At 37.2% G+C, this 22,154-nt stretch overlaps 1 protein-coding gene across 1 annotated transcript in view; it reads right to left on the bottom strand.

Annotated features, from left to right (window-relative positions):
- TMEM131 (transmembrane protein 131) overlaps positions 1–22,154 on the bottom strand; it is a 229,943-nt gene that overhangs the window by 70,624 nt on the left and 137,165 nt on the right. The window contains exons 6-10 of the mRNA XM_072742147.1: positions 9,719–9,835; positions 7,227–7,349; positions 3,093–3,173; positions 262–412; positions 102–158 (exon numbers count right to left, since the gene is read on the bottom strand). Coding sequence (XP_072598248.1) covers positions 102–158; positions 262–412; positions 3,093–3,173; positions 7,227–7,349; positions 9,719–9,835 — 529 coding nt within the window. The remainder of the gene's footprint in view (positions 1–101; positions 159–261; positions 413–3,092; positions 3,174–7,226; positions 7,350–9,718; positions 9,836–22,154) is intronic.

The raw sequence follows: 22,154 nt of genomic DNA, 5'->3' as shown, positions 1-22,154 counted from the left end.
CCAGGGAGTTAAAGTAGAGCCAGCTGTTCAGCTCTGATCAGAGGGATTCTTTTTTTTTTTTTTTTTAAGACTTACAAAAAAACACGGTCTCTTTTCTTTACCTTGTGTTCGTAGTGTACCAAAATCTAACATTTCGGTTGAAGAATAAATTCCAGGAGCTTGGAAAAGAGAAGAGTAAACCATTAGATTTCACTTTGCCCAGAGTAATATGCATAGAAGACAAAACAAACACTTCTGCAGCTCCTTTGGTTTTCCACTAACCTGTTGTAACTTCTACCTCAACAGGAAGAATGATAAACTCTGTGCTGTCTGAAGCATTTGTCTTTATTCTGATGAAGGCTGTGTGATTATCTGCTTCTCTGGATGAAAAGCTGGCTCTCATCACTCCCTTGGTTTCATAAGGAGGAATTTCCTGACAAGTTAACAGACCATAATATAGCACAGCTTTTGTAATGTTGCAAAACCACCACAGTTTAGTGAATAAGATGACAACGACTCAAAGATGCATTATTATTTTATATACCTACTAAGAAGAAAAGCATTGCCAATTAAACAAATATATTCCATGGATTGTAACAGACTCTAATTTCGAAGAACATTAAAATATTAAAAAAAAAAGTGCATCTTAGAATTGATGAAGCATGGGGTAAAACTGAGCAAAGTGAAAGAAATAAAATCTGAAAACAAATTGTCAGTTTCAAAATTATCATTAAAAGAATTAATCTATAAAATCAGTTATTCTTTAGCATAGCACCTGGGCATATAATTCAGTCCTAAAATTCTCTAACAAATAGAAATGTCTCATCAGAGGGAAATGCTTTTCCAGAAGTCTAAAGAGGAATCTCTTTAAATAATAACCTAGAGAGCTTAGATCTCGTCTTTTCATTTAAAACTGAACTCAACAGAGCTTCCCAGGCAAATCTATAGTTCATCAACTCCTTTTAGTAAGGCTCTTAGCAAGTAAGATAGTAAAAATTTTCAGGCCTGTAATGAGAGAACACTCATATTCACTAGAAAGAAGATGCATTGGGGGAAAAAAAATTTTTTTTTTTTGAGATATAATTCTTATCGCTTCTTGGCCTGTTGGCTAAAATTAAGTGGAGATGGAATTCTTTTCCAGTTTTACAACAATCTGGCTTCCTTGGGATCACCAGAATTGCTCTGCACACACCTTCTGGCATATTTGAGGAGATCCTGTGACAGAACTTATTGGTCTTCACTTACCTCTATTCTCTGAACTTTTTAGCCTCAAAGTAGGAAAGAAGTGATTGGAACCCTCCTGGGACCACTAGAGATGCACCATCCACTTCCTCATCTCTAGGGAGCTGACTTGGTCTCTGGACTTATGTACACTGTAAATGGGCTGAGGGCGAGGTCAAGGCCAATTGACTTTTTTCTTACTCTAGGTTTGTAGGAATAAGAATAACTCTATCTTTCCTTGTAGCCACTGGGAGTATTAAAACATTATGCCCTCTGCTACCATTCAATTAGTTCCTAACTAATTAGAAATCTGAATTCTTGGGGATCCCTGGGTGGCTCAGTGGTTTGGTGCCTGCCTTTGGCCCAGGGCATGATCCTGGAGTCCGGGATCGAGTCCTGCGTCAGGCTCCTGGCATGGAGCCTGCTTCTCCCTCTGCCTGTGTCTCTGCCTCTCCCTCTCTCTCTATGTCTATCATGAATAAATAAATAAAATCTTAAAAAAGAAATCTGAATTCTCTTATGTTTATTAGATACCAATTATATTTCACAGTTAATTCTGAGTTCTTCTATCTATCTAGATAGTTCTACAAACTGAATAGTTTATAGTTAATTCTCTGAAGCACTGTTTTACATACTATTTCTCCCAAAGACTTTTTCAAACAATAACAAAATTTCAAGATGAAGCATTTTTGTGAAAGAATATAAATGAACTATCCATTACATATTTCTACTTGCTAATGTGTTCCAATATCTGAGGAGTTAACCAAATCCTTGACAAATTTGTTTCTAATTGCTCAAGTTAACATCCTAAAAATGTCCCTTCCACATCCCTTCCTTAGTTGAGACTGGTCAGAAGACAGAACAAAAAGATAGGTGTGTTTAATAGAGCAATTAATAAATACATTTGGGGCAGCCCCGGTGGCTCAGCGGTTTAGTGCCGCCTTCGGCCCAGGGTGTGGTCCTGGAGACCTGGGATCAAGTCCCACATCGGGCTCCCTGAATGGAGCCTGCTTCTCCCTCTGTGTCTGTCTGCCTCTCTCTCTCTCTCTCTCTCTCTCTCTCTGTGTCTCTCATGAATAAATAAATAAAAATCTTAAAAAATAAATTTGATCTTCAGAACTTATTCATAGCAATAAAGTCTGTTGTCTTCAGTTATGGATAAGAAGCAATCTGAATACCATTGGTACAAGAACTGCTCTTACTATGTCATTCCCCTCTTTGATTAAGGCATGGTAGGTAACATTTAAAGAAAAACCTTCCTATGGCAGGAAATTTTACAACTAAGGTAGTTGCTACATAATCATTGATTTGGTTAATATTTTCCAGCATTCTCTCAGAAAAAGTGTTTCTCTAAGCACTGACAGAAACTAGTGTTCAATAATCAACAATATTAAAGGTGGATGTCGATTACCTAAGAATTTAAAATTCTCTAAGTTGTCACGAGGGCTTGAGTATGTTCCCTCTGAAAATGTCATCTCTATCAATAATAAGCCTGCATGTTCAATTCTCTATCTCACACATATAATGAATCCTTCTCACAAATTTTTTTTCTTAATCTCAGCAGAGAGCACATTATAAATGATTAGATTCAGAGACAACTTTACCAATATTATTCTGTGAAAAGAATAGTTGAAATCTCTTCCTTTCCACACAGTGGGTTAAATCTCTGACCAATTTTGTTCACTGTTCTTTCCAAAGATTACTTACATTTTTCTCTCCCTGTATCATCCAATTTTCAAATATATCTGATGTAAATTTAAAATTAAGATATAATTAAGGGAAAGGCACCCACATTTACATAGGTGATAAATGTAGTGTATACTCCTGGTTTACTTAAGAAAATAACTGGTTCCATGTGACCACACATGAGGAAAAAGTATACCAGCACTCACCCACAGTTTCCTGGTGCCTCCTTGTTGACCCGTTGGAAGTTCTAGGTGAAGATCTCCTCCACTAGAGTACATTTCTACAACCTGTGACAAAAGAGCACATGATGATTAAGTTTGATATCATATTCTCAATGCAAGCCATTTGCTGTTACACAGAAATGAGCCGACACCCTGGGTGGTAGAAAAATAAAAATATTTACAGATATAAAAGTAGGATAAATATCATGTCTTATCACTGGAGTCAGTGTTTCACATGTGTGACCAATGGTGGTTATTTTTTTAAATTTTTTTTTTATTATTTATTTATGATAGTCACAGAGAGAGAGAGAGAAGCAGAGACCTAGGCAGAGGGAGAAGCAGGCTCCATGCGCCAGGAGCCCGATGTGGGATTCGATCCCGGGTCTCCAGGATCGCGCCCTGGGCCAAAGGCAGGCGCCAAACCGCTGCGCCACCCAGGGATCCCCCAATGGTGGTTATTTTTAATTAAAACAAGGTAACTTTCACAATAACAGAGTTAATTTTCAAATATTAAACTTTGAAACAGTAGTTATTTTGACAATGGATTAAAGAAAATTCATCCATAGAACACTTTTTATTTTTTCCAAAGGAAAAATAGTTTATGAAAATACAAATTTTATACTTCTTATATTAACACAAGTGCTTCTTTAGTCACACACTTATAAAAAGATCTAGGAGCAGATCTAACAACTACTATAATCGTGAAATAGTGAAGAATATGTTATTTTGGAATATATGTAACAGTTTTAATGCAGTATGATAGCATTTGGTTTCTTTTCGTGGCAAAATCACAGCAAATGTTAATACCTCTGTGGCTTGTACCTATACTCATGATTTTGCAGAGATGTAACTGATGTACAATAAACTACCCATACTTCAAGCACACAACTTGGTAACTTCTGACACACATATGCAAGGGTGAAGCTACCACTGCAATTAAGACATTAAATATACCCATTATCTCCACATTTTCTTCATGCCTTTTGCAATCTCTTTATGCCCCCTTACGAGGGGGGACCAATGAGCTGTGCTTGGTCATTCTAAATTAGGTTTGTATCTTCTAAAGCTTCATATAAATGGAATCATACAGTATGCACTTTTGTTCCTGGTTGTTTTTACTCAATGTAATTATTTTGAGATTCACCATGTTGTTGTATATATTAATAGTTCATTTCTTTTCAATTTTATGGCTATGCCACAATTTTTGATCCATTCACCTACTGATGGACATTTGGGTTGCTTCCAGTTTTTGGTCTTTACAGATAAAGCTGCATTTGTATAAGTCTTTGTGTGACCATCTGCTTTCTTTTCTCTTCTGTAAATACCTAGGGAGAGAATGGGTCATATGGCAGGAGACTTTCTTTTAAAGGCAGGTAACCCTATCTCTTAAAAAGAATATACTTAATTAAATACAAATTTGGGGTGAAGTAAAAGAATGGGTGGAAGACATTCACTTGTTTTATCACATAAGTCCTTAAGGAGGACATAAAAAAAGACAAAGCAGGAAAAACAGCAATACTCTAGTATAAACTTAAAGGTTGTTGATGTATGTTGTTGTTAAAGTAATACATTTAGCAAAGACTGACAAACTAAGATTTTGAGTATTATTATTACCTGCCTTCTGATTTATTACAGTGTTTCCCTATAGTCCCAGTTGTATTAATAGTGATACCACTTTAACTGAGGGAGTGACTGTAGAACCTTTTCTGAAAACCCACATCATATATTATTTTGTTTAATCTTCCAAGGTATTAAGGAAACAAGCATAACAATGTGTGGAAACAGAAGATTAAAAGGTGGACTACTGATTATAACGAAAGGAATAAGGAAACGGGGACAGAAAAGGTCACATTAAAAATTCAAAGGAAAGATCACATTAAAACTAGGAACACAACATATTCCTGATTTTAAGTCCAGTGCTATTTATTCTAATTTAGCAACACAGAGATAAAAAGGAAGCCAGAAATATATAGAGAATATAATTTATGTAAAAAAATTTGCACAAAGACTGTTTATTTTTGGGTGTCCACATATATGCATGCAAATGCACTGAAAAGGGTCTGACAAGACACACCAAGATAGTACAGATAGTATATATGAAGAGAGGGTTGGGACTAGAGCTGTGCTAATACAACAGTTATTAGCTACATGTGATTATTTAAAATAACTGAAATAAAATAAAACAAAATGTTCAGTTCTTCAGTCACCCTAGCCACAAATTCAATTGTTCATTAACCACATGTGGCTGGTGGCTGCTGTACTGAACAAGGCAGATACAGATACATCATCAAAAAGAATTCTACTGGATAGCACTGGATTAAAAAGTAGAAATTCAAGAGGACTTTTGCTTCACATGTTTGAATTGTTAACATTTTTTTTTTCAGTGAGAACACACTCATGTTTGTGTTTTATATATAATCAGTTGCAACTTATTTACAGTACTTTCTCAAATTTAATGATAAAACTAATGGACACAGCATAACATAGAACCATCAGGTAAGAGTGCCTTCTAGGTAAATAACTGGTTTTAAGAGGGCAGTTTTGGTTTTTCCAAATGCTCTCCTATATGCTGGTGAAAAGTCCAGTTTAGCATATAGTCTTCATTAAAATGTTATAATTGGAAAAAGTCTAGATAAACAATAACAATAAAAATCAGTTGATGGAAAACAAAGAAAGCAGCAAGACTTTATGAAATTCTGTATAATTTGTGATAAAAATTAGAACAGGGAAAATACACCATTACATGAAGTTAGCCCAAAGGATATAAATGATCAAGTGATGATGAAGAGGAAATACTTTTCACCATAAAAACAGGACAGAAGAATACTTTCTTCTTTTGTAATGAAGATATCTAGTTTAAAATAATTCAATTTGGACAGAATATTTTTATTTTTAAAAAAGATTTTATTTATTTATTCATGAGAGACAGAGAGAGAGAGAAAGAGAGAAAGGCAGAGACACAGGCAGAGGGAGAAGCAGGCTCCATGCAGGGAGCCTGACGTTGGACTTGATCCCAGGTCTCCAGGATCCTGCCCTGGGCTGAAGGTGGCACTAAACCGCTGAGCCACCCGGGCTGCCCTGGGCAGAATATTTTTATTAGAAGCTATGCTCACCAAATGTTAGCTAAGTGTCAGGGAAAAAACTCTTTCTTGCTAATTTAGCAAATAATCTCACAATTCATGCTCTAAAAATCTCACTATGCTCTTCCTCATTTTCTCTTTCTTTCTTTGTGAACATTTCTACCAGGGGTTTCTGAGATGACAAGAAGAATCATTTTGGTTGTGAAAGCTTTGTAGCTTACCACACAATATGTAGTGTTTTCCCTCCACTGGTCACGTTTAAGCTAGTGTTAAGGCCTGTAGTACTGGTCCTAAAGAACTCTGGGAAGTGTGGGTGTGGATATTATGGACTATTTTGGAAAGTATCCAGAATACTTTCCAATCAGATGATACAACTTGAAGCTACAGTGGCAGCAAATGTCACATAATTGGAAGTTGTTGGGGATGTAAGGTGGGCATTTTAGGAAGTACATAAAGGAGCAACACTGACCACTCCCACTCTACAGAGACGGAATTAGGGAGGAGATTCCAGATTTGAAAACAGTCAGTACTAACAGACTGAGTAAGATTAGGAGCTGGATTTTTTAATTAAAAGAAAAAAAAAGTTTGCTTTTAATCATGATTCTATATTACCCTACCCTTGGACTTTTAATTTTCAGGCTGCCATCACCCAAAACTTATTACCAAAAATAAGTGTTTAAAAAAATTTATGTTATGCCAGAAAAGTAGTGGCATTATGTAGCTGAAAACTCTTAAGTTAAATGCAGAGCTGCTAAACTCTATCACCAGAGAAACCACAGTTTTAAAAGTGGTTCCAAAAATTCAATACCAGGACTAATGTAACCCAAAATTCCAACCACAGCAAGCTGCATTAGAAGAATACCCCTACTTTGATATATCCATAAAACTCCATTATTTTATTTTATTTTTTTTATTTTTTATTTTTTTTAAAACTCCATTATTTTAAATAGTCTCAAAAACTCTAACAGACTGAGATTTCATGCTAAGTATTAATTTTTGCCAAAATGAAACTCATTCAAAATCACCATCATAAACTCACCTGTAAAGGCTCACTATGAGGATTGTGTATATTTATGATAGGTGAGAAACTGCTGTTCACAGGGACTCTGGCCCCAAGGAATGGCCTCAGTCGATATGGGTTTGGAACTCCAACACCAAATACCTATTTTAAGGGTGAAAAAAATACATTTTGAGTTGTTTTGATAATTAACATTTTTATAGTTATAACTGACTGATCTAGGGAAATCTAGGGAGTCTTATTTAGATGGAAAATCTTTACCTTTAAAAAGAATACTCATGTAATTTCTATAACTGATTTGGCTACACATTTGATTTACTACATATATATATATATATGTGTATGTATTTGGAATTATTTCTATAATATATTGGAAATTAAAATGGCAGCAGTCCTTCATGAGTTCATAGAATAGACAAAAGAAGAAAATAGGGAATCAAAAGATTTCTTTACTCCAACCACAGCGAGATGGATCTAGGGCCCAAGCAATTTCTCAAATATTAAGCCTAGCTCCAGGTCATACCCACATAGGAAGGCAAGGCCTTGGGCTGACTGACTAAACAGGATGAACCAGTCATTCAAATGAAAATATTTATTAAGTGCCCATGATGTGCTAGGCACAAATATATACAGTAGTGAATGATTCAATAGTGAATAAGACAGATAATATGCCTGCTGTCATAAAGCTTATATTCCAGTATGAGGGATGGACTAGATAACAATAAAAAAGGTTTTCTTTTTTTTTTTTTTTTAAGATTTTATTTATTTATTCATGAGAGACAGAGAGTGAGAGGCAGAGACACAGGCAGAGGGAGAAGCAGGCTCCCTCTGGGGAGCCTGATGTGGGACTTGATTCCAGGACCCCAGGATCACAACCTGAGCCAAAGGCAGATGCTCAACCACTGAGCCACCCTGGTGCCCACAATAAAAAAGTTCTAAAGAAACAGGTAATTGGATAACTGGCTGGGGTGAGGCTGGGAAGTCATGTAAGCTGATGTCACCAGTAGGATGAGAAAAAGCCAGCAATGAGAGTGTATTCAGGTAAGGGGAAGTATACAAAGGGCATGACATGGGAAAGGGTTGACCTATCTGAAGAAGCATGGTCAAATGGAATGAAGTAAGAGGGATATATGCAAATCAGAATCTCAGAGCCTTGCTGGCCTTGGTAAAAAGTTTACATTTTGCTCTAAGAGCAATGGGACAACATTAGGATTTCCATGGGCAAGTTGACTAGATGTGATTTATGTTCACAGAGGATCCCTCTGACTACAGTGAATGATGGCCTGTGGTAGGACCTGGGGAGGTGTGGAGGGTCTGTTGGGAGGCTACTATGTCATCCAGTGAGAGGCAACAATGGCAGTGAAGAAGAGAGAGGTAGACAGACTCAAGATATATTTAGGAGGGGGATTTTGTGAAAGACTAGATGTGGAGAGGTGAAGAAAGACAGCTGGCCACTGAGGCTCTACTTGAGAATGACCTGATCACAACCCTCAGGTAGTCCAGCCTGGCCACAACCATCCAGGCAATTGGGGGTGCCTCTGTAGAGCAAAGGTCTTAATATTCTTATGACAGTCTTCATTTACTCAACAGGTGCATGTTAAATGAATGTCATCTATACAGCACTTCAAAGTTACTCATCTATATAGGCTGTCTACTAAAGAACCATTAAAGACTTATTCACCATAAATAAACACAAGTGCCTGACTAATTAGTTTACTCTGACACTAGTTTTCAAGATATATGGTATGTTCTGGGTCCTGAAGAAGAGATGCTCAAAAGAAAATAATAAAAACTGTCAAGTAAGACATTAGCTAAGTAAGGCACTCAGTGTTCCAAGTGCAGTGTAAGACAGTAGTTAACAGGATGGTCTTTGTAATTACATTATTGAATCCCTGCTCAATAACCCATTAATATCATAATTTGAGCCAATTATTTAACCTTTTGAAACTTCACTTTCCTTAACTAAAAAAATGAGGACAATGGTATCTATAACACAGGCAGAAATGCGTGTAGAGTATGTAGTACAGTGCCATATAAACAATTCTTAATGATCTTGATAACCTTGATATTCCAAAATTTTGATTCACAAAACATTAACAATCTTTAATAACCTAAACAATAATTACACGTAAAAAGAACAAATCTTAATCTGTTTACTAAAGAAGAGTAGGCATGTATGTTTTAATCTTGAAACTATTATTCAGTGTGCTTCATAAATGCACAAAGTAAAATTTAAAAAATTTAGTCAGTGTAAAATACTCATTATTCTTTTGCTAACCAATCTTACATTAATGCTTTAGCTGAGCTTTAAAAGATTGTTCAGTCTGATCTGAATAGGGATGGTCACAGCCACAGCAGTGAGTAAAAATGCTCTAAATAAGTCTAAACTCTTACATTCCCTATTATCCTATTATGAGTTTTTAAAGAGAGTTCTTGATAGGCTGTCCTATGATACATCAGAGATGAAGGCTATAGTTTATAAAATAAGTGAAAGTTTTAATCCTGGTTCTTACCTGGTATGTAAATACCCCATGATTGGATGTGTTAATAAATAAAGTATTTTCTACATTTCCCACTACTCTTGCAAGAAAAACTACATCAAATGATGTATTTCCTCCTGGAAGTATTTTCTGAAAAAGAACAGCAATAAATAAAGTTAAATTAATACATAAAAATATGATTATGCTAACCACAATTAAATAGCTTAAGTTCTCTAAAAAATATGTCTTCATACTGATGTCTCCAGTCATACCATTTTGCCAATTACTAGCCTAAAACCCTCAACAGCAGATGGTTTCCTTAGATTCTATTCATTCAACAATCACCAAGCTGGAATGAAGTGCCTAATTACAGGCTGTTCCCTCATCACATAATCAGGTAGGAGTTGAGCCAAGGCTGAGCTTCTTATATAGATGTACTATTCTACTACTAAGCAGAAACTTGTTATTCCAAAGAAGAAATAAGCCCAGGCCTCAACCCCTTGACCTCTGTCACCCATTGACACAAGGCACTGTTATGTGTCTACATCTTAAATTAGGAAAGAAGGCAGGGTGGCAGTTACGTGCAGAAACTCACTCCTGTTATTTTGTGCAGATTGAGAATGTCATTGTAGTTAGTGAAATAAAACATTATTACAACAAAACAATGGGGCTACTCCATGGACTTTAAGGGACCATGACTGAAGTTCTGTCTGTGATGAAGCCTTATAATGCAGGTATCGATCTCTCTCTTTCTGCCTCTATGGCTTGAACTCTAAAAAGCTCCCCAGACTGTAGCTTAAAATACATGGCACTGAGACTTCTGGCTTTACCTTATGATACAGAAAGCTGGAAAGAACATTTCCCCTGCTTATCAACAATCAAAAGAATAACCTACAAAATCATAAATTTCCTTGAACCTATCGGAGTTTATGTAACAAGTAGCCCCAAATTTGAGGAAAGACAAGCACCACCAAGGAGAGATGGAATATACTGGCTCACCCATGGCAGAGAATGGGAAGATGAGGCTACCATATAAGAGGGTAAAATGCATTCAGCTAAAATTTTTACACTCTGCTAAAAGCTTATAGCAAGCTGAAAGGAGACTATACAACCACTGGAAGCTGTAGACACTAAATGGAGGTCACACTTGAGCCAAAGTCAGTAACAGAAGATACTCGGTAAATCTCTAAGTAGCTTGAAATTAACACACTTCTCAATGACCCAGTGGTCAAAGAAGTAGTCACAGGGAAATTAAAATATTTTGAATCAACTGAAAATTAAAACACAGCATAGCAAAATTGTTGGCTGTAGCCAGAGCAACACTGGAAATGTATACAATTACATGCTTATTTTGAGAAGAAATGCTTCAAAAATCAGTAATCTATGCTTCCACTTTGAGAAACTAGAAAAAAGAGTAAATTAAACCCAAAATATGCAAAAGGAAGAAAACAATAGACAAAAGGAAGGAAGCAGAAAGGAATAAAATAAAAAATAGAAAAATAGTAGAAAGTCAATAAAACCAAAAGATAATGCCTCAAAAAGGTCCATAAACTGATAAAAACCCCAGACAAAATGACCAAGATTAAAAAGGAAGAAAACAAAACTGTAAGAAATTGAAATGTGAGCATTAATATATACCTTTCACACATAAAAAAGGATGATCAAGGAATATTACAAACAACTGTATGACCATAAATCTAATAACTAGAAGAAATGGACAGATTCTTTGAAAAAACACAATCTGCCAAAGCTCATTCAAAATGAAACAATCTGGACAGACTTATATCTATTAGAGAAGTTTAAATTTGTAATTTAAAACCTTCCCACAAAGAAAAGTCCAAGCCCAGATGGTTTCATTAGTAGAATGGCAGAATTCTCTACCAAATACTTAAGAAGGAATTATCTTAAGTATTTTACAGCACACGGAAAAGGAGATAACATTCCCCACCTTGTTTACTGGTTCAGCATTACCCTGATACCAAGACCAAAGACTTGAAGAGAAAAGAAAACCACGTCAATATGCCTCATGAATGTACACATATAATCAATTACAAAATATTGGCAACTTAAATCCAGTCAATATATAAAAAATGGTAATACATCAAATGACCAAGTGGTTTTTTATCTTGACAATTCAACTCTAGGTCAACAGGCAAAAGTCAAATCAATGTAACTGGTATTATCAACTTACTACAGAAGAAAAGTCAGATGGTCATTTTTTTAAAGATTTTGTTTGTTTATTCATGAGACACAGAGAGAGAGAGAGAGAGAGAGAAAGAGAGAGAGAGAGAGAGACACAGGCAGAGGGAGAAGCAGGCTCCATGCAAGGAGCCTGATGTGGGACTCGATCCCAGATCCCAGGATCATGCACTGGGCCAAAGTCAGACACTCAAGTCAGACACCCAGGTGTCCCATCAGATGGTCATTTCAAAAGGTGCATAAAACAAATTGACAAAATCCAATATCCACTCATGATTAGAAATCTCAGTAAACTGATCAGTAGAAGAGAAATTCCTCAACCTGATAAAGAACATCTAAAAAACCCTATCTAGAGCTACCATATTTCATGGTGAATGACTGCTTTCCTCCTGAAATATAGAACAAGGCAGGGATGTCCTCTCATGTTAGCTGATCAACATTATATTGGAAGTACTGGTCAGTGCAATGAGGCAAGAGAAAGAAAAGGCATACATATTAGAAACTAAGAACAATCTGTCTTCATTCACAAACAACATAGCTGTCTCTATAAAGAACTACAAAAATATCTTCAAAAATCCTTCCAAAATAAAAGAGTTTAACCAAGTCACAGGAATCAAGGTCAATGTATAATGATCAGTTGTATTTCCATACACTACCAATGAACAATGGGATTCTAATTTTTTAAAAAGTATCATTTACAATCACACACACAAAAATACTGAGGTATAAATCTATTAATGTGCAAGTTCTATAAGATGAAAACTACAAAATACTGCTGAAAGAAATCAAAGTCTTTAAAAAATGGAGAGACATACTGTGTTCACGGATCAGAAGATTCAATTGTTAAAATGTTAATTCTCTGCCAATTGATTTATATATCCAATGCAACTGCAATAAAAATTTCAGTCTAAGGGAAAAGAGCTACATGCAATGTTGAGATAATATCCTATAGCAGAAAAAGTACAATGGTGATAGGAAAACTGATGAAATTCATGTAAGTTTTTTAAAAGATTTTGAGAGTTGGGGGTGGGGGCACGGGTAAAGGGGAAGGACAGAGGGAGAGGGACAAGAGGAGTCTGATGTGGGGCTTGATCCCAGGACCCTGAAATCATGACCTGAGACGAAGGCAGATGCTTAACCAACTGAGCCACTCAGGTGCCCTTCATATAAGTTTTTAAATAATATTGTACCAATGTTAATCTCCTTGTTTTGATAATTGTATATAAGATGTTAGCACTAAGAGAAAGTGGGTAAGGAATCCAAGGAGACTATCTGTGCATATTTTTTAAATACATTTAAGAGTAATTCAAAATAACATAATACAAAAACCACAGCAAGATTTAAAACAAAAGAAGCTGATTCCAAACTTTAGATAGCAAGAAAAGGGAATAAAAAGAGCCAAACAAGGGCACCTGGGTGACTCAGTCAGTTAAGCATTTGCCTTTGGGTTAAGCATGATCTCCAGGTCCTGCGATCAAGCCCTGTATTGGGCTTCCTGCTCAGTGGGGAGCCTGCTTCTCCCTCTCCCTCTGCTCGTCCCTACCGGCTCACATTCTCTCTCTCTCTCAAATAAATAAAATCTTAAAAAAAAAATTAAAAAGAGCAAAACAATTTTGAAAAAAGGAAAACCTGGTGGACCCATAATATCTAGAAATTATTCAAAAGCTCCAGTAAACATAAAAGTGTGATATTGGTGGAGGGTAGACATTTTAGAGTCCACCTATTAGATACATATTAGAACATAAGGGAGAGTCCAAGAAATAGACCCACACACTTACAAGGTCAACTGATTTTTGGCAAAAATGTAGAGGGATTTGAAAGAAGCCTTTCCAATCAATGGTGTAGGAACAACTGTATATTTATATGCAATACAAAATGAGCTTGATCTGCAACTCATACCATAAACAAAGATTAAATCAAAATGGATCATAGACCTAAATATAAAATCTAAAACTATTAAACTTCTGGAAGAAAAACTGGAGAAAATTTTTGTGACCTTGGTTTAGGCAAAGAGTTCTTTGCTACAAGTCCAAAAAGCATGACCCATAAAAGAAAACTTGATAAAATGGACTTCATGGAAATTAAAAACTTGTCTTTGGAAACATTCTGTAAAGAGAATGAAAAGACATGCTGCAAACAGGAAGAAAAGATTTGCAAATCACATATGTGATAAAGACATATCTAGAATATATAAAGAACTCTCAAGAACTCATTTAAGAAAACAACCCAATTAAAAAACAGGTGGGAGAATTGCAGACATTTCACCAAAGAAAATAGATGGTTGGCAAATAAGCAACTGAAAAGATGTTCACCATCGTTAATGACAAATGTAAATTAAAACAAAAATGAAAAAATAAAACAAAAATGAACACCATACATTACTTGAGTGACTAAAATTAAAAACAAGCAAACAAAAACCCATCCTCACAATACTAAGTACTAACAAAGATGCTGAACAACTGGAGCATACATTCATTCCTGGTGGGAATGCAAAATGGTACAGTCACTATGAGAAACTGTTAAGCATATACTTAGTGTAAGACTCAGCAATTCCATTCCTAAGTATTTATATAAGGGAAATGAGGAAATGAAACATTTATGTTCATACAAAAATCTATATATGAACATTTATAGTGGTTTTATTTATAATAACTCCAAATTGGGAAGAATGTAAATATCTTTAACTGGTGAATGGATAAACAAACTGGAATACTGACATCTAATGAAATATTACTGAGCAATAAAGTGGTACAAAGAATGGATATATATCCAACTACATGGATAATATGAAATGCATTACGCTAAATGAATAAGTCGGACTCAAAAAGCTATATACTGCATGGCTCCATTTATATAACCTCTGAAATAGGGTATACTCAGAGGCTTGAGTTGACTGAGTCATTGATTACATCACTATGAGTTTGTCAAAACTCAGAACTATACGTTAAAATGGGTGAATTTTACTGAAAGTATACCATTATATATAACATATATATAATTTGCATGATATATAATTTGCAGATTCACTCAAGACTGTATTTTAGTAGCCTGGATCTTTTTTATAAGGGTCTTCAGTTTCCTGGAACAAGGACAAGTACTTGAATATTTAGGTTAACCTCTGGAAGGCAAGAATCAACTCAAATCTACTTTAAGACAACAAAAATCTCTAAATAAAACAGATAATTTCACTAAACACATGCAGTCTGTCCACACTTCTCATAGCTGTGAATTTAACTCTAAGGGGTCATATTCCTGGCCACCTATTTATCACCCTCATTACCCCCTTGGACAGTTCAGGACTCACTGCTGACATCTAGGGGCACAGAGAAGAACCTCAAGGCTGTTTGAGAAAAGAACATTTTTCCCATCTAAGATGCCAGTGCTTATAATACAGATGCTTCATTTTGTAACACTAAAAGATGCAGAGCTAATCAGAAACTTCCATGTTTCAAAGCAAGAAATAAGGATAACAAAAATCTCACAGAAAGGAGCAGTGAAGAAATCTGTATGGCTCATTCTGGGCACTCTATTGAGGGAGGAAAACTAATTTACTCTCAAAATTTCAACTGTAACTCAGGACTCATGCAGATTTATAATATGATTATATAATAATAGTCCCTCAAAACCTCAAGCAGTAAATATAATGTTTAGCTGGTAGCGCTGAGACCACTAGTATCGTCACTCTGGGGAAAAAAAATCAACTTCAAAGCAAGCTAACAGGGACAGTACTATGCCCTTCACTGTAAGATGGGCTCCAATTTCAGAGACATAAAAATGTTGAAAAAACTGTTTTAGAATCAATGAGTATGGTACTCCTGTTTGACAGTAGTTCTAATGTCTAATGTCAATGAAGAAGATATTCATAAGGGCTGTGTTTACTACAGGGAAGTTTTTCCAGCGAGAGAAAAACTGGTTTCCTTTAAAATTTTTATAGGAACTTATGTACATATTTAAATAATATCTTTCAAAAGCCCATCTAAATTCAAAAAGGAAGGCACATTATCATGGAACACTTAATTCCCTTTTTTTTTTTTAAGTTTTATTTATTTATTCATGAGAGACATAAAGAGAGAGAAAGAGAAAGAGAGAGAGAGAGAGAGAGAGAGGCAGAGACTTAGGCAGAGAGAAGCAGGCTCCATGCAAGGGAGCCTGTTATGGGCCTTGATCCCAGGACTCCAGGAACATGTCCTGGGCCAAAGGCAGACGCTTAACCATTGAGCCACCCAGGCGTCCCAGGAACACTTAATTCTTTGCATAATCTTTTGCCACTATCAGAATTGGCTATCTAGTCTTGAGTAAGTAGGTGATGTACTGGAGACCTCAGTTTCTAGTTAGGTCACTAAGAAACTGAGATTTTGGCAAGTCTTTTTAACCTTTGTAGGTTTCTTTCTTTTTTTTTCTTTTTCTAAGATTTTATTTATTTATTCATGAAAGACATGGGGGGAGGGACAGAGACACAAGCAGAGGGAGAAGCAGGCTCTGTGCTGGGAGCCTGATGTGGGACTCGATCCTGCGACTCCAGGATCACATCCTGAGCCAAAGGCAGGTGCTAAACCGCTGAGCCACCCAGGGATCCCCCCTCTGTAGGTTTCAGTGTCTCCTAATTTCAAAATGAGCCAGTTTTATTAGATGATCTCTGAGATCTTAATTATTAAATAAGCCATAAACATGATCAATCTCGTTGCTTAATTCCTATGCAAGATGAGGCTTTGCTTTACGATGTCATTTACATCCAGGGAGGGGTGGAGAAGAGTCTAGAAATCAGAGTACAAGTTCTCTTTGATAGTTCTTAATACCTATCAAGACTTGACTCCACTATAATTTCAGTACTTTAAGAAGACCCTGAGATAGACAAAACAAACATTTCTTTTCTTCTTTTTTTTTAGTAACAGGGAAAATCTAATTACAAATGACACATAAGGATGTAACAGAACAGGAGGCTCAGGAATGTAATGTTCCCACCATTAAGAATTCATCAGATTGGGATCCCTGGGTGGCGCAGCGGTTTAGCGCCTGCCTTTGGCCCAGGGCGCGATCCTGGAGACCCGGGATCAAGTCTCACGTGGGGCTCCCGGTGCACGGAGCCTGCTTCTCCCTCTGCCTGTGTCTCTGCCTCTCTCTCTCTCTCTCTCTCTCTCTCTCTCTATCGAAAGAAAGAAAGAAAGAAAGAAAGAAAGAAAGAAAGAAAAAGAATTCATCAGATTTGCGACAATGTATTCTTTTGTCCACTTTCCTGCACACTTTCTAAATTAGATGAATTTGGTGTGATAAAAAATTAGAAAACAGTATAAAAAGTAATGAAGAACAAGTAAGGTGTGCTAGCTCTAACCTAACATTATGTGCAGCTAAGTATTTCACCTTTGTATCATTGCTCATTCCCTGGCTGGCTCCCTTGGTAAGCTCATCTCCAGGTCCATGACTTCATCAGGGACTCTTAAACTTCCATTTCGAATCCAGTCCTTTCTCTTATAATCTGAACTCAGACACCAATTGTCACTTGGCACTTGTACCTGAATGTCTAAGAGACATCTCAAATCTAACTCGTTGAAAACTGAACTACTGATTATACTCCCCAAACCTGCTCTATCCTCAGCTTCTCCACTTGGGTTGATAACAACTCTGTCATTTTGGTAGCTTGGGACAAAAACCATAGAGTCAGTCTTGACTCTTTTTCTTAGTCCCACATCAGGAAACCCTATTGGCTATATCCTCAAAATATATCCCAATTCCAACAGCTTTCTTGACTTCTTCACTCTTGTCAGAGTAATTGTCTTCCTACCATTAGGTGCTGCAACAGCTAATGTAACCGGTGTCCCTGATTCTCCCCTTGCTCTTCTGCAGTCTCTTTTTAATAGATTCTTAAAAAACAAAAGCTATCATTTCATTTTTCAGCTCAAATCCATGGAGGTTTCCAATTTCAATCAGGATAAGAGCCAAAGTACTCATCATAGCTTGTAAGGCCCTTCACACTTTGCCCCCTCCCATCCTCCTTCACTTCTCTCACCCTTGGTCACTCTGGTTTAGCCACACTGTCCTCTTTACATACAGTCATACTTTCACATCGGACCCTTTGTGCTGTCTGGAATGTTCTTCTTCCATATATTCCACTTCCTTCCATTTAGTACACTCTCTGACCTCCTTCAAATCTGTTCAAAATGCCACTTTCTAAATGAAGCCTGTGCTATCCTACTGAAAACTGGAGGAGTGATGGCAGCAGAAGATGTTCCTCCTTTTTGTCCCCCTTTGAAGTTATGGTAGATTAGAAATCCATTTACAAAGAGAAGGGCCTTTGCAGGAATTGTGGGATTCAGCACCATATGCCAGGGGACCTAGGAATTGTCTCGACCACTTGTGCATCTGGTAGTAGGTGGATAGACTTCAGCATGGGCTGCAGAACCAGTGCACTTGCCCCAACCACTTTCGCCATGGTGGGGACAAAAGTTGGAGAGTGCTGTCCTAGGCAAAATCCCATACAAGACATACGTTACAAAAGTCCAGGCTTTCTGTGGACACAATGAAGCAAAAAAAGAAAGTATGGTCACAGTAGAGACCATAAGTGGAATTTTCCAAGTGCCACCCCCCCTCCCCCTCCCCCATGGGAACATTCCATGGGAGTGAATTATCCAGCAGTGGGACTTCTACAACAAGGGAAAAGGAGAGCAGTAAGCGAGTACCCGGCTACCCCACTAATGCAGGACACAGCAGGAGAAACTTGTTTCTCTCCAGTAGCACCCAGAGCACTGAAGCAGGACCTCCAAACTGGGGAAGGGAGAAGAGCAGAAAAGAGATAGGTAAGAACATCAAAGGGCATTAAAGGTATATAATTCCTGATGACTGCACTCAGGACTTCAGCAAAAAGTCTGTCCATGAGCCTCTGGGAATACTTTGCCCAAAGATATGCCCACATTGTCTATAGGCACCCCAATGTCCTGAGTGCTAAACCCATCTCTTCTCACTCTGCAGCTGGCTCCTCACTCCCAAGTGCAGTGGTGAGAGCAAGTCCAGTAAGTGGACTGTTATCAGAAAAACAGCAGGATGTGTGGGCAAGGCTGAAACCACAAATTAGAGTGATACCTTCTAGAAAATCTAAAAGGTAGAGAAAATCCAAATATAACAGCACCAACAAATAATATACCCCATCTGAAGACAACTAGTAAAGATTTAGGAAAGGGTCTGCTACTTTAAACACAAAAGCAGAAATGTAAAACTACAAGGAACATGAAAAAAAAATGTGATCACTAAAAGAACAGTAATTCTCCAAGCAAGAGCACAGATTTTTGCAATCTAGTTGATGAAGGATTCAAAGTAATTCTTTTCTTTTTCTTTAAGATTTTCTTTCTTGTTTTGACAGAGAGAGAGAGAGAGAGCACAAGCAGGGAGAGTGGCAGACAGAGGGAGAGGGAGAGGCAGGCTCCCCCCTGAGCAGGGACCCTGATACAGGGCTCAATCCCAGAACCCTGGGATCATGACCTGAGCCGAAGGTAGACGCTTAACCAACTAGCCATCCAGGCGCCCCTCAAAGTAGTTCTTTTGAATAAACTCAGTGATCTACAAGAAAACTCAGGAAACAATACATAAACAAAATGAGATCCTTAACAAAGAGAAGAAATAATAAAAAAGAACAAAACTAAAATTCTAGAACTTAAGATTTCAATGACTAAATGAAAAAACAATGCAGGGCAGCCCAGATGGCTCAGCAGTTTAGCGCTGCCTTCAGCCCAGGGCGTGATCCTGGAGATCCAGGATCGAGTCCCATGTCGGGCTTCCTGCGTGGAGCCTGCTTCTCCCTCTGCCTATGTCTCTCTCTCTCTCTCTCTCTCTGTGCCTCTCATGAATAAATAAATAAAATCTTTTAAAAAAATAAAAAATAAATAAATGAAAAAACAATGCAATAGGGAGCATGTACAGAAGAGTAAAACAAAGAAAAGACAGAATACATAATCTAGAAATTCTAAATTATCCAATTAGAATAGAACAAAGGAAAAAGAATAAGAGTGAAGAAAGCCTATTGGAACTATGGGATTCCATCAAAGAACAAATATAATAATCCAAGCATCAGATAAAAGAGGGAGAAGGGGGCAGAAAGTTTATTTAAAGAAATAATAGCTGAGAACTTCTCAAACCTGGGGAGACGCTTGGATACCACGTTCATGAAGCTAATGGGTCATCCTATAACCTCAATGCAAAAGACCTTCTCTGACACATGGTGTAATGAAACAGTCAAAAATCAAAGCTAAAGAGAGAATCCTAAAAGAACCCAGAAAAAAATACTGTAAACTATAAAGGAACTCCATGAGGCTATTAGTGATTTCCCAGCAGAAACCCTATGGGCCAAGAGAGAATGGGATGACATACTCAAAGTACTGAAAGAAAAAAACTGCTACCCAAGAATGCTCTCATCTGACAAAGTTCTCCTTCAGATGCAAAGGAGAAATAAAGACTTTCTTGGACTAACAATTCACTGGTGAATTCTGAGGGAGTTCGTCACCCCCAGACTTACTTTTAAGAAATGCTGAAAGGAGTTCTAGGTGAAATGAAAAGATGTTAATAGTGGTCCAAAAACATGAAAGTATACGACACACTGGGTAAAGGTAAATATACAGTCAGACATAGAAAATCCTAATTCTGTAAAAGGATGATGTGTTAACCACTTAACTGTAGTAGAAAGGTTAAAGAAGAACATTAAAATTAATTATAGCTACTATAATTTATCAATGAGCACACAATTTAAAAAGAGATAAATAATAACATCAAGCTTATTAAAGAGGAAAGAGTAAAGGGTAAAGCTTTTACACAACTGAAGTTGTTATCAGCTTAAAATGGATGGCTTTATAAGATGTTTTATGTAAACTTCATGGTACCAAGAGGCAAAAACAGATTCACAAAAGTTAAAAAGGGGAAACAGACCGACACCATGAAAAATCATGAATCTATAAAGGCCGGTAGAAAGAGAGGGAAAGGGATGCCTGGGTGGATCAGGGGTTAAGCGTCTGCCTTCAGCTCAGGGAATAATCACAGGATCTGGGATCGAGTCACGCATCAGGCAGGCTCCCTTTGAGGAGCCTGCTTCTCCCTCTGCCTATGTCTCTGTCTCTCTCTCTGTGTCTCTCATGAATAAATCAATTAAAAAAAAAAAGAATAAGAAGAAACAGAGGGCAAAAGAATCAGTGGAGACACAAAATCACCAGAAAGCCATTAAGAAGACTGCATTAGTAAGCCCTTATATATCAAGAATAACTCTAAATATAAATGAATTGAATTCACCAACCAAAAGGCACACAGGGACTAGATAAAGAAATGAGACCCAATTCTATACTGCCTAGAGAAGGCAAACTTCTGCTTTAAGGGCACACATTGGTTCAAAGTGAAGGGCTGGAAAAAGACATTCAGTGCAAGTAGAAACCAAAAGAGAGTGAAGGCTGCTATGCTTATATCAGATGAAATAGACTTTAAAAGCCAAAAATGGTAATAAGAGACAAAGTAGGTCATAATATAATAAAGGGGTCAATATGTAAAGAGGATATAACAACTGTAAATACATTACCCAACATAAGAGTACCTAAATATATTAACAAATATTGACAGATTTGAAGGGAGAAAAAGATGACAATACAATAACAGCAAGGGACTTCAATACCCCCACTTTCATCAATGGATATCATCCAGACAGAACATCAACAGCGAAATGGACGTGAATCACTGATTAAACCAAATAGACATAACAGACATTTACAGATCAATCCATCCCATAGCAGCAAATACATGTTCTTCTCAAGTGCACACAAAACATTCTCCAACACAGACCATATGACAGTACACATACCAAGTCTAATGGTAAGTAATAATACCAAATATATTTTCAGTCATAACGGTATGCAACTAGAAATCAATAAAAGGAAAGCTGGAAAATCTACAAATGTGTGTAATTTTTAAAAAAAAATTTTAAAAAGATTTTATTTATTCATGAGAGACAGAAGAGAGAGAGAGAGGCAGAGACATAGGCAGAAGGAGAAGCAGGCTCCATGCAGGGAGCCTGACATGGGACTCGATCCCAGGTCTACAGGATCACACCCTGGGCTGAAGGCGGCGCCAAACCACCGAGCCGAGCCACCCGGGCTGCCCCAAATGTGTGTAAATTAAAAAACATACTCCTGGGGATCCCTGGGTGGCGCAGCGGTTCGGCGCCTGCCTTTGGCCCAGGGCGCGATCCTGGAGTCCCGGGATCGAATCCCACGTCGGGCTCCCGGTGCATGGAGCCTGCTTCTCCCTC

This window comes from Vulpes vulpes, chromosome 16, assembly GCF_048418805.1.
Source record: "Vulpes vulpes isolate BD-2025 chromosome 16, VulVul3, whole genome shotgun sequence".
Taxonomy (NCBI): domain Eukaryota; kingdom Metazoa; phylum Chordata; class Mammalia; order Carnivora; family Canidae; genus Vulpes; species Vulpes vulpes.
This window is presented reverse-complemented; position numbering and strand designations above follow the sequence as displayed.